A 12,763-nucleotide genomic window follows, 5' to 3' on the forward strand; every position below is an offset into this window, starting at 1 on the left:
TGCTGCCCTGACCCGGGCCTGGCTGCCCGCCTGTTTTGGGCGCTGTATTTGCCTCAGTGCTCTATGAAGAGACCAAAGTCATGGAGGCCTGGCACTGCTTTCTTGTCTGTTTTCACCCAGTTCAGCCTGCCGGCTCGCCTGCTCTGCCGGAGGTGCCCGAGCACACGCGGCTCCATTTCGAGCTGCGGCTGCTGCAGCGCTCCCGTTCCCGCCGGGGCAGCGCCGGAGGCCGCGGCTGCGGTTAAACCCCCGCCGCACGGAGGGGCCGCTGCCACCCGCACACGAACGGCCACGGGGGCCAGAGGGACGGGGCCGGCGCTGGAGGCAGCCGGGCTCCCCGGGAGTATCTGCCATGGCCCCGGCCCGGGGCACGGCCCGGCCGCCCCTCAGCCCCGCCCGTCGCGGCCGTGACGGCAGCGCCGCGCGCCGGGCCGCGGGAGTTGGCGCGAAGGCGGGAGCATGGAGCCGGGAGCGTCCCGCTAGGCACAGGGACCGCGCCGCCGCCATGGTGAGGGGCTCCCCGCCGGGCCGGGGTGTGCGGGCCGGGGGCGGCGCACAGAGTCCCGCGGGGCCGGGGGGCGGCCGCGGGGCCGTCGGGGCCCGGCGCGGGCTAAGCGAGCCCCGCGGGCGGCCCCGGGCGCGCAGCCCCGCGCGGTGCCCGAGCGGCCGCGGCGGAGAGGCCGCCCCGCCGCACTCCCGCCCGCGGGGACCGAGGCTTTCCCACGCGTGCCAGGAGCCGAGTAAATGCCCTTGCCCGGAGCGGGAGGCGGCTGAGCCTCTCCAGTTCGCGTTCCCACCGAAAGCGGGCGGGAAGCAGGGCGCGGGCCTTGGGCTCGTCCGGGGAAGGAATGCGGATGGACAAACCACCTGTAAACGCGGTGTGCCGGAGTGTTACCTCTTGTTTAATTCCACCAGGAGCACACACCAGGCGTTTCTGATGCCGAGCTGGAGGGTGCGCACTATTTGCGGAAAAACAATCCGATGGGGGAAGAAAAGAGCTTGAAAGTCTGGAAGTAGACAAATGTTTATAGATAACGATGCAACCCTCAGTAGAGTGTAAAGATATTTTAAATATAGACGTACACGTGTTCTGTGCTTTCCAGAGTGCTGCTCACCTGTGCAGTCAGCATAAGATGGTATTCCCTTTTCATTTCTTGCTCAGATAAGTTTGCTTTTATTCAGATGGAGTCTCTGTGCACATCTTTTACTAGCTTAACTACAGATGTCAAATTGCAAGTTAAGGTGCAGCTCTTAACTCAGACTCTTAACTTTGAAAAGTTTTGGACTCTCCAGAGAGTTTAAGCTTGTTAATAGCTTACATCTGATGCTCTGCAATGGTGGATGAGTCTTCTACTGTACTAACAGAGGTCTGCCAGCACTAAGACTCCTGGCACTATTAAACTGTGATATTTTCATGTTTTGTTTTGGGCTGGCTGATGACTTCAAATTTATGTAGGAGGACAAATCGACCTCTCTCTGCTATCCCCTTTTCAGAAAACTGATCTTCTTGGAAGGCTTGCTTCCTCCTTTCCTACCTTCCTAGGACTTCTCACTCTGGTCTTCTGAATGTCACACATCTCCCAGTGTCTGGCCCTGTCCTAGAAGGGATGAAGACAACCATCATTTTGGGGAGCATAAAAGTTGCCTTATCCCATTCCCTTTTCAGTGCTGAAGTGGCTTCTCAACCATCTCTGCTGAAGCTTTAGAAATAGTAAAAATAGAAGTACAGTAATGTTGGTAATGGTGCAGTCTGTTCTGTTTGTTTCTGTTTCTGTTTTCAGTGACAACGTGAGCATATTGCAAGTCAATGTCACACCCTTGCAAACCTTTTTCAGGTAGTGCCAAGTGTAAGTAGTCCCTGTTAGCTTGATTCTGCAGCATATTCTTAGCTGTGCAGAGTTACACAACAAACTGATCTGTATTAGAAAGGATTTCTTTTTTCACCCAGATTAGTGGCCATGACCCAGTTCCCAAGCAGTGAACTACAGTGGTACACATGAGAGAATGAAGGCCCAGGAGTAGGGGTTTCTTGGATTTCCTCTTTCTGAGACGGACACTCATGGCTGGAGCTGGAGCATCAGCTGTGACACTCTTGGCACTGTGATACTGATTGAGAAACTGCTGCGACTACCACTGTCAGTAACTGTTCATTAAGTGTAGTTATCCAAGCAGGTATTACTGGTTTCACTGAAGGGATAGTATAAATCTGATTTTAGTTAGTGCAATTGTTCTGGAAGCGCCAGGTGTCAGAGCTGATTTGTGAGCAAAACTTGGAGATAGCTGAGCAGGAACCAGCTTTTTAGGCCTTCCAGATGCTATGTCTCAATCACACCCCTGAGTGAGAGTGATCACATTCTTAGTTACAACTCCTACCTAGGTGGAACTGTTCAAAGTTATTCCTTGCTGGTGCTGCTGCTGAAGTATCCCTGGGGACCCACACCAAAATAGCCTTGCCTATTTTAATTTTAGCCATATGGGCAGGGGAACGGCAATGCTGGTGAGTTTCTCCAGGATACACAGGGCAGGCACATTGCTGTGGTTTTTGGGGGCATGTCCTGGAAGGAAACTTGACAGTTCCAGCCTTTCCTCATTGTAACGAGCATAGATAAAAGTTGAACATACAGATCTTCCACCTGGTGGTCCTATATACATATGGATGGCATAATATACCAACAGGAAGATCAGTCAGAGTATGTTAAATAGATAAGCCCAGGATGAAGGAAAGTGGTCCTGTCTGGGACCTAGGCTTGTATGATAGATACATATGTGACTTGATTTTTGCAATTAGTTATGCAATGAATTAATAATTTATCTGGCATGTCTTTATAAAAAGCATGAAAAATCTGTTTCATTATTCCTGGTTAAAAGCTTCACTGAAGGGTAACTTTATTGTTGCCCTGAGGCATACCTTTTTCCCAAGCAATTCTCTATTCACTGTTATGTCAGCAAGTTTACCTTTTCCTCTGAGGAGCAGGATAGCTGAAGAAGATTGGTCACTTTATAGTGGAATATTGAGGAAGGCTCTGCATAGATGTCAGTCTTCCTTTGTAGTTTAGGGCTGTGTATTTTTAAGTTTGCATTTCAAATCTTGTATAAATCTTAAAGAATTCTAATATTATTTCCTACTCGCAAAACACCAAAAGGTTCTGCAAAGTTTCTGCGAGAATTATGTACATTTTAGAACTGATTCCAGAACCAGAATCCACACTCAAAATCAAGTTAAAGGAAAAATAGTGATTAAAACTTATTGCTAAAAGGCCTTTGGAGAAGCCTGCTGAAAAGCTTTAGAAATAAAGCAGACATGTGGTTTTAAGCTGGGATAAACAATGTAATACGTACTCCCTGCTATCACTTTTCAGGTGTGCAGGTTTGATGACTGTAATTTTGGGATATGTTCATGTTTGCTCATGTAACAATTTCCAGGTAGTGCAGAGGTTGGCAGAGCAAGGTAGATTAGCAGAGCACCTCACTTAGTTAACAGTTTTTAGTGAAAACAGTAGAATGAGTAGAACCTTAGTGTTGATCTAAAATTAAATCCTCAAGTATTTTAAGATTTAAAGTAACTTCTATTAAAAAAAAAGGTGAACTTTAAAGTCACTTTATTTTGCAGCGTTGTATTAAGTATTTGAATTATTTTACTACATAAAAGATCTAATGAAACTTGTTTTTCTCTTGCCTATGTTACCTTAAAGCCTAAAAAGAAGTCACTAATAATAAGTGTAATTGAGTAATTAAGTCTGAATATCTACTTGGAGACTTTTTAAATATATGCTGTCTTCAGACGTATTAGCTACAGGTATTAGCAGTCAAAATTTCAGTTTATATAGTACTGCATTTATATTGTAGGAATATATACATATATACATATATACACACACACATACACACACATATATATATAATAGTAGAATGTTGAAAACCTATGCTTCAAGGCATGAATTCCATGGATGAAAAAGCATGAAGTCACATTGAGGAAGAACGATTTTCAATCTCCTGTTTGCTAAATCTGTAACAATATATGCAGTTAAAACACAAAGAGCCTAAATTTTTACAGGAAACAACATTTCCAGTTCCAGAAAATTGCTTTAAGTGCACTTAATGAATCTATACATGTCCCATCTTTTGTTTATGCTTTCAAAATACATATTCCATTGATTTTAAGCCCTAAATCCAGACTGACAGGAGTTGACTCTTGGAAAAAGAGCCTCAAAGACCCCTTATTATCAATCAGACTTCATGGTAGTTTTGTAAGAATGTAGTACTTTCCTTGTGGTTTCCTGTAATAATAAATGCCAGCTGAGCTCCATGATGGGGAATAGCTCTCAGCTGTGTCCAGTGGAGTCCTGAGCCCCATCCTTTATCTGCACTCTACAATTTAGACCACAGGAGGTACTTTCTCTAAAATGTCTGCTAACCCTGGAGGTAGTGATACTAACCAGGTAGCTCCTTTTTCAATTTCTTTTAATAAAACTGGATTGTTAGATTTTAAAAAGAGTAGTCAGATGTGATTTTGTGTGTACAACAGTGATTTTCTAAAATTTAAGCTTCAACTGCTGATTTTACAAGCTTAGAAAGCTTGTTATGGCTGTATTGTGGTCAGGTACTAAAATAAAGCAACAAAATAGATCTTGGTATTATTTTTTTAATTTAAATTTTATATGTTTCTTGCTACCTAGTTTTTTAGTGAGGTGTAAGTGAGAAGGTGGAGAATGCAATATCTGCCATTACTTCACTGTTTCAAGCTCCTGGTCCTTTTCTTTCTTTCTACATAGGACACTACTTCATAGCTGTGTTAATAATTTTAGCTATATAAATACTTTGGTCTAGGTTTGTGATAACTAATCAGAAAAAAAATTATAATTACGCATCTGTCTTAAGTCATTGTATGTCATTACTGCTGGAAGTTTGTCTTGCAGGATGTATTGCTGAAGATGCCAAAATAAGGAAGAAATAAATGTTTTTCATGATTCAAAGACTAGATTTGGGTGGTGTGGGTGTCTGAGTAGCTACTTTTAACTATCTGTTTTCTGAACTGTTAACAGAATTTCAAAATCAATAAATGTAATGGAACTGGTGAGAAGGTAACTTTAGTACCTTGCTATTTTGTAGTGTGAAGAGCTCTCTGTATTTAAGTTTATAAATCTCTTTTCCCTTTTACTAGGATATCCGGAAATTCTTTGGTGTTGTACCTCCTGCAAAGCGACAAGAGTGTGAGACTGTGAAAAAGAGTGAAAAAATTAAAAATGGTGAAGGACCCTCAAATGGGAAGAAAAGGGAAAAGGAGACTAAGGTTAGTTTTGCTCTTCATATTTATGAAGTGCTTGGTTTCTCTGATGCTGGTTTGTTTGTGTATCTAACATTTCTTAAAGTCATGGTTCTTTTCATATGCTAAAATAACAGACTATATGTCAGTTGTTTTTATAGGCATGGGAGTAAACTGCCACTTAAAATTAACTTCTAGCAATAAAACTTGGTAGGTGGTGAAGAAAATTGCCGATTCAAGAAATTTGGTTTGTTGGACAAAGTTAGCTAGAAGTTGTTACAGTTAGATGCTAGTGTAGGAACAGTCTCATATATTTGAAGTTATTTTGGCTATTTGCCACAGTTCTCTAAGTAGGTTTGCTAATGCAGTTTTTTAATCTAATAAACCCAAGGTTTGCGCCCAGTAGATGCAGACATATCATAAAGGTGTCATGCTTACAAATGAGGTAAAAAAGTCTGTGGTGTAGTGCCTGCTGACCAGTATTTTTAACACCTGTGCAGGAAACATGAACATTGTGTTTATTTGGATCACTTCTCTAAACCTGCTGTGAAGACCAAATTCTTTAAAATGACAGATTAAAACTAAAACTAAATTGGGTTTTGGTTTCAGACTACTTTATGTGTTAATCGTCTGAGCTGTATAAAAAGGAAAGCAATGGCTAAAGCTAGTTTTAAAATCATTTAAAGAGTGGAAGAATTTCTAATAAAATAGAATGTTTAATGTGAAACATAACAGTTTAGAAGTAAAATGCTACTTAAATAAGTATTCTGACTATGTAATTTCAATGTGAAAATTCTTCCTTATTTCCCCCCTTCCACGCAGAAATTAGCACAAGACCGTTGGCAAATGTAATATTGGACAATTAGTAATTTCTGTTAGAATTTGTTTGAAACTCATAAATTTGAAAGCATGACTGACTAAAAGCTGAGAGGATCTGTTTAATGGTTGAGCTAATGGACTGTTATACTTAGGTGAATAATTCACCCAGTGAAGATGATTCCAAACAAAAGCGGATGAAAAAGAAGAGAAGAATAATCTATGATTCAGGTAATGTTAATAGTTGTTTCTGAATATTCCTTTGTATTTTTTGCATCGGCATGCAACATTCATTAGGTAAATTGTATATCTGAAAGTTTTTGTGGGTTGAGTTTTATGAACAGTTCCTGTTCAGCAGTGAGGAATAGTAGGAATACAAAATTAATATATTGCTTCTACCTTTAAAGTACTGATATTGTTTGGATATTTGGCAAGTTCTAACCCTTTAGAAGTAGGAGAGAAAAAGAGAAATAGTGCTCTAAGCTCTGCAAGATGGAAAACCATGTGGTTTTTTGGTGGTGGTGTTGATGGTGGTTTTGTTTGTTTTTTGCCAGTACTCAAGTCAGTTGACTGTAGCCACTCTTTTTTTTTTCAGATATAGTTACAATATATTTGTGTTTAGCATGAAAAGCGGTAGACTAAGGTTAGCCCAACTTGTTAGTTGTCTCTGCTTCTTCAGTTTCTCCTGTCTATTCATGTGGATGCTGGGACCCATAATCCACAGTAGTGTAAATCTGTCATCTCAACAGCTTTTGTGACATGGAGAATGGCTGGTGATGTGAGTGGCAATTCACCAGTGTTATTCTGAAAAATCAGAGCAGCACTTCTGTGAATTTTTTTTTTTTTTGCCTGTTGTTAGCTTTTGGAATAGATTTCCACCTATTTGAACAGCCCAGCATAATACTATATTTTTTGTGGGTTTGGTGTTGGAGTTTTTTAAAATTTCTTTAAAATTTTTTTGTTGTGGGTGTTTGGTTTTTTTGAAGTACATTGCTGTGATATTTTTGAAGGTTACATTCATTTTTGGAAAGGTTGCTGTACAGATATAGCAGTTACTGAAATAAATAACAAAATATTTATTGTATGTAAACAAAAAACACTGTCAGGACTGAGTTCTGACCAAATTTTCATTTAGTCATTTATATGGTGGATGAAAAGGGAAGCTAAGCTCTGACCTTCCTACCATATGGTAGGAAGATGGAGTCTTTTTCTCACTCAGCTGAATATATGTGAACACATGTTAACTGTTCTGTGATCTATTACTTAAAGCCTATGCGTATGTGGAGGAAATATACATTTATGTTGTGGTCAAAACACAGATTCAGAAGAGGAGGTGCAGTCATTGAAAAAATCCAAGAAGTCACCTGAGAAAAAAGCAGCTACTTCAAAACTTGGTAAAGTTCTAAAGCAGGATCCTGTTGTTTATATTTCAGAGACAGGTAATGGAAGAAATATATCATTATATGTTCACCTGTAGTGGGGTGGGTTATGTTACAGTGGGATGGATTGTTTGACTGATAGAGTTAAATGTGACCATAAAACCTAATACCGAGGAAGACAAATTATGTTCTCCTTAAACAAGCTAACCACAAAGGCTTCAGAAGTTTAGCCTCAAGTACTGTAAAGTCAGGTGCAGGGTGAAAACTGAGGTGATGTTGAGTAGTGGCTTAGGTTGATTTAAATAGGCATGTAGTTTAATGAGGTAATGCTTCCTTGCTTAAGAGAATTCCGTAGATTTAAGGGAGGAAGTTAAGGAAGTACTTTTAATATAGTTCAGCTGCTCACTAGCATACTTTGAAATGACTGTTGGCTGCAGGTTTGAAAACAGGGATTTTTATTTTACCTGATACATAACCTTCCATGTCCAATCTCTGTGTGGTATGTTGGTGACTAAAAAGTTCCTGGGTTTTGTTTTGGACTTCTCAACACAAACATTTATTTTGTCAGTTGCTGCAATGCTTGCCTGTACTTCTGCACCCCATCTGAGTTGGGTTGAAGCTGTCTTCTGCCTTCTGTATTTGTCTCTGGAGAAGAGTTCTTTGCTAGCCACAGTATTTCCTGAAGAAACTGTGATTTAATTAACAGACTTGAATCCAAATCTGTTTTGATAAAACATGTTTTTTAAGTAATAGAATTTCAGTAGGGCTTCTTTGTAATCCCTCTTTGAGTTTTGTTATACTTTGCTTTGGAAGAGTGGACAATGTCCCTAGGTATGGTAGTGGGGTTTTTTGGGTAGGTTTATTGCTGAACATAAACATTGGCTCCCTATAATACTACCATACATTTTTAAAACAAAAAGGATTTGTTTGCTGCAGTATTGTTCAGCTGTTTTTTTCCCCATACCTTTCTTCCTCCTCGGGGTCTTTTCTGTCTCTAAAATACATTGTGCTTATTTTGCTTGTGCTGGGTAGTTGACCTAGCATATTGCTGTACCACATCAGGTATTCAAATGCGTTCAATTTTCCAAAATAACATGAACATTTAATTTGTCTTATTTATCCTTTTACTCAAAGCTTTGTTTCCTTTGACAGTTCTTCCCTCAATTCTTTCCTAATTAAAAGGATCTTTAAAAGCACTTACCCTAGAGTAGGTAAATGATCAAATTTCTGGGTAATAAGCAGCATATATTTAGGTTTATTACACAATTCCAAGTGGTGTAATCGAGATTTTGTGCATAGGGATACCATGGGAACACTATTCAAGGTTATTAGTGAAATCCCTGAAAACCATGGGCTCAAGGTTACTCTTATCAAAAGAGTCTTAAGTACACATAGGTTTGATTTAACAATGTATTTTAAAACAATGCCTTTATAACCTTGAGACATAATGCTTGAATTTTGTTTACATTTCGTTTCTATAAATTGTTTCTTCTGCCTGATGGAACTGTCAAGCTGAGTGCATTGAAGTGGATCAATACAGCAGTTGGCTTCAGATAAATATGCTTTACAAGAATAGGAATATAGACATACAGATAAAAAAGGTCCTAACAGAATTTGTATGAATTTGTCCTTTTTTTTACTGTTATGGAACTGAAAACATCAACCAAAAATATGCAGCTTGGACTCACTCAAAAGTCAGAATCTCATTCTCAAGGGCTCTGTCCATAGCAGTGTTTGAAAGAGCCTTGTAGCATCAAGAAGGCAATAGAAGTTTAGCAGCTGATTACCTCAACCTATTTTTCAATTTAATTTGAAACTTTCTCTTGTTGCTTGAATTTCTTTTCAGCTGAAAAAGAATTTGAAATTGTACTTCAATATTAAGTATTGAATAATATATTCAATACTTATATACCTATATATCTAAGTAAATATGTATCTTATATACAAGATATGTCTACATGGGATACATCTTTCTCCAAAAGTGTTTGAGGAAATTAACCTTTTGATTTGTATAAGAGTAGACTGATCTGGATTATTGTGTTGCTTTGTTTCTTATTGGCTTGTGAACAAATTAATTTTTTAAAAGACAAAAGAAGAAAGCAAGAATAGTTGCTCTTTGTTTTTTAATTATACATTTAATCTAAATAAATATTTAGTTAAATAATAGCCAAAGATAAAACTAAGTTATTCTGCACAGTAACAAGGGGGAAAAAGAGCCTTTCTTTGTTGGTAGTACAGTCTTAGGGGATTGGGAAAAATCCAGATGTTCACTGTACTTGTTAAAATAATACTTGCACTGTTTAATGAAGTATAGAACCTTGAACTTTGTAGATGACCTGTTAGCATGGTTCGTTGAACCTCATCTGGTTTCATCACAGGTGGTTATTTAGCAAGAATTTTGACCTCTCTTGAAGTGAATACTTAATGATGAATACTTAATCTTTCATATACATTGTGTAGAGGTAATCATGTATACGTAGCAATTGCCTTGTGCTTGATTGCTTGAATATTTTTAAAAATAGAAAAGCCTTATTGTAGTGATAGCCTGAATTATTTATCAAGGTAGACAAACTGACATGGTAGGAACTGAGGAGGTCTGCAAGTTACTGGAAGATTGTTCCTTAGCTTAGAAGACAGGACAAAAATAATAGCTTGTGAAGATCCTTGTTGAATACAGACTCTTCTAATGTAAAGAATATTGGGGATGAGCAAAGAAACGAACAACAAAACAAACCCAAACAACCTCAGACAAAAAATTAAGTGCTAATACTGGTGGGCAAAAACCAGTCCCCACATCCAAGCACAGGTTCAAATGAGCAGCAGGCTGTCAGTGAATAAATGTCTTTCACTGAAATATTTCACAGTGAAATAAAATATTGTCACTGGCACTTCCTGGGCAATACTTGTGTTCTACTTACTTACGGAAAATGCTATACTTAAGAGTTATTGAGGAGTGAGCCTGTTTAAAATTGATTTGGTGAAGTTTGGGAATACCAGCAGTACAACATAAGGGGATCATGTAATGGTAAATATGCTCTTGTTCTCAGTCTCTTAAGAGTTGAGAGGAGTGTTGTATGAACATACTGAATGTATGGTAGTAATCTCCCTGAGTAGGGGAGTAAGTGTAAACCAGACATGTGGATGAAGTAAAGTATGATCTTATCCATATAGAAGTGATGTGTACAGGAACTAGGATAACAGCAATATTGAGATATAAATGTAGTTATGACTAAAAAAAGGATTAATTTATCAGAAGATATTAGAATTACTTGTCAGCCTGTATTTCAAACATGGCAGGACATGAAATAAAATTAATTTTAGTTTAGTCTCTGTAGCAGCTCTTCAAGCTGTAGCTGTGTTAGCTCAAGATATTGCTGCTTTCCTCTGCCTGTGCCTATTCTCCATGCTGGAGACCTTTTTCCTCCTTTTCAGACATCTTCATTGAGCTGCTACAGTAACCAGTCTTAATGTGGTTAATCTGCTGGATTACTTCAAAATGTAAAAAGAGGATTTATGTTTAGATTTTTTTTTTCTACACAGATTGATTTTGTTTGAAAACAGAGCACTGTGTCCTGAGAGGCTAAGTAAGTTGAGCTGCCTGAGCTGCAGCTGGAAAAAATTAGCACATTTATATTTGCCTGGATTGCTTGAAGTTACTTTTTTTTTCCAGTTTTGTAATTATTCATGTGACATTACTGAATATTCCTGTCACACAGGTAACTTCAGGCAATTAGACCAGAACATGAAATTTTGTTGCATGGTGGGATTCAGATCTGCTTCTGTGAACTACTGTTGTAGAAAAATAACCTGCTTAAGTGAATAAAAGTTTCAATAATAATAAGCTGGAATAAGTTAATGGACTGATCCTTTCTAATTGCTTGCTGAGGTAATACACACAGCTGTTTCTATGCCAAGTGCAAGCGTTTCATTTGGAAGGAGTTGCTATAATTGATAGGTTTGCAGGTTAAGATAATTTATTTTGGTTTAAATATATTCACCCTTACGTATTTTAATGGTCCCAAAACTAAGCATACAGACTTGACTAACAATTCAATTTGGTATGTATTGAACCAAGGATATCAAAGGCTATGTAGTTTGACACTCAAGTGTCTAACTCATGGTAGTAAACTGCATTTCAGTATTGTATCTCTAAACCTTTTTATCTCAAAGTGAAAAATAAAACAGAGGCAACTTTCTAAGGTTTCAGCTTTATAACTGAAAAATACAAAGGTAAATTTGTTTCAGGGGTGTAAAGGTGAAATGATTCAGGTAAGCTTTATATTTTTATAACAGCACAGAACCTTGACCTATCAATATAGGCCAAGTGTTAATAATTGTGGTTTAAAGTGCATGTTTGTATTACATCTAAAATCAGTTAGTTTTTTGAGAAATGGCATGAAAAATCTACAATGACATAATGACATATCTAAATTTTTAAACGTAGGTTGCAATTTGAAGAGCTTTTTTAAATGAGGATAAAGAAAAAATACACTTTGCTCATCACACATAGCATCTGTTCTTTAGAAGGAATTTCTAGAAGAAGAAGAACAGGGGTTGAGTTGGAATAGACTTGCTGGCTTTTTTGAGAAGTGGTTATCATAAAGATAGTCTTCTTGAAAGAGTTACTTTAGGCAGAAAATGAGTACAGAACTCAATCCTGCCAAGTGTTGGGAGTATTGAGTGCTGACCCATGCATAGGTAAAGTAAATAAAGTCAATACTAGGGCTGTAGACAAACCTTATTTTCTGCACTCTCAGTTTAGCTGACAGCAATGCCAGTTACTGGGGATCGCATGGTCTGTAGGACAGGAACTGTTTTAAGTACCTGTGCAGGTGTCATTGAAACTGAGAAATGTCCAGAGTATTATAATTTTTTTCAAGTAATGTAGATTTAATGATTTTAGGATATAGTCCTTTAGCTCCATACAGAAATCCTTAGGTAGGGGTCTACAAATGCCATTCAACTAATGTCATAATAAGTACAAGTTATTTATAATCTGTAGGTGCCCTTGCCTGTATTTGGAGTTGGTTTTGTGACATTATAGTAAGAGGCTGTCTCTGCCTTAAATATTTTGTATCCTAAATAGAATAGGAGCCAGGGAATTATATTCTCTAGAGACAAGCAACTGGACAGTACAGAAATAATAAATTAATAAAATACATTGTTCTGAAGGCCCTCTGAGGATCTGTCCTATGCTGCTTGTTGCCATTGTCCCTGCCTGCAATAGATTGCTTCCTTTTTAGATCGGCTGAGGTAATTTCCTGTCCCCAGGCCTTTTAAAAGGATCTGAATTTATGTTTAAAAC

General features: G+C 38.6%; 1 protein-coding gene across 4 annotated transcripts in view; it reads left to right on the forward strand.

The window, feature by feature from the left end:
* Positions 1-73: 73 nt before the first annotated feature.
* Positions 74-12,763, forward strand: part of RFC1 (replication factor C subunit 1) — a 33,584-nt gene continuing 20,894 nt past the window's right edge. The window contains exons 1-5 of one of the 4 annotated variants that reach the window (XM_015623794.2): positions 434-508; positions 916-952; positions 5,162-5,290; positions 6,235-6,310; positions 7,399-7,518. In XM_015623794.2, the coding sequence (XP_015479280.1) occupies positions 938-952; positions 5,162-5,290; positions 6,235-6,310; positions 7,399-7,518 (340 nt within the window). In that variant the 5' untranslated portion in view covers positions 434-508; positions 916-937. Of the gene's footprint in view, positions 509-915; positions 953-1,000; positions 1,137-5,161; positions 5,291-6,234; positions 6,311-7,398; positions 7,519-12,763 lie in introns of those variants that run through there. The other 3 variants (XM_015623795.2, XM_015623793.3, XM_033513366.1) reach the window with 3 other exon arrangements.

Source organism: Parus major, chromosome 4 (assembly GCF_001522545.3).
Source record: "Parus major isolate Abel chromosome 4, Parus_major1.1, whole genome shotgun sequence".
NCBI lineage: Eukaryota > Metazoa > Chordata > Aves > Passeriformes > Paridae > Parus > Parus major.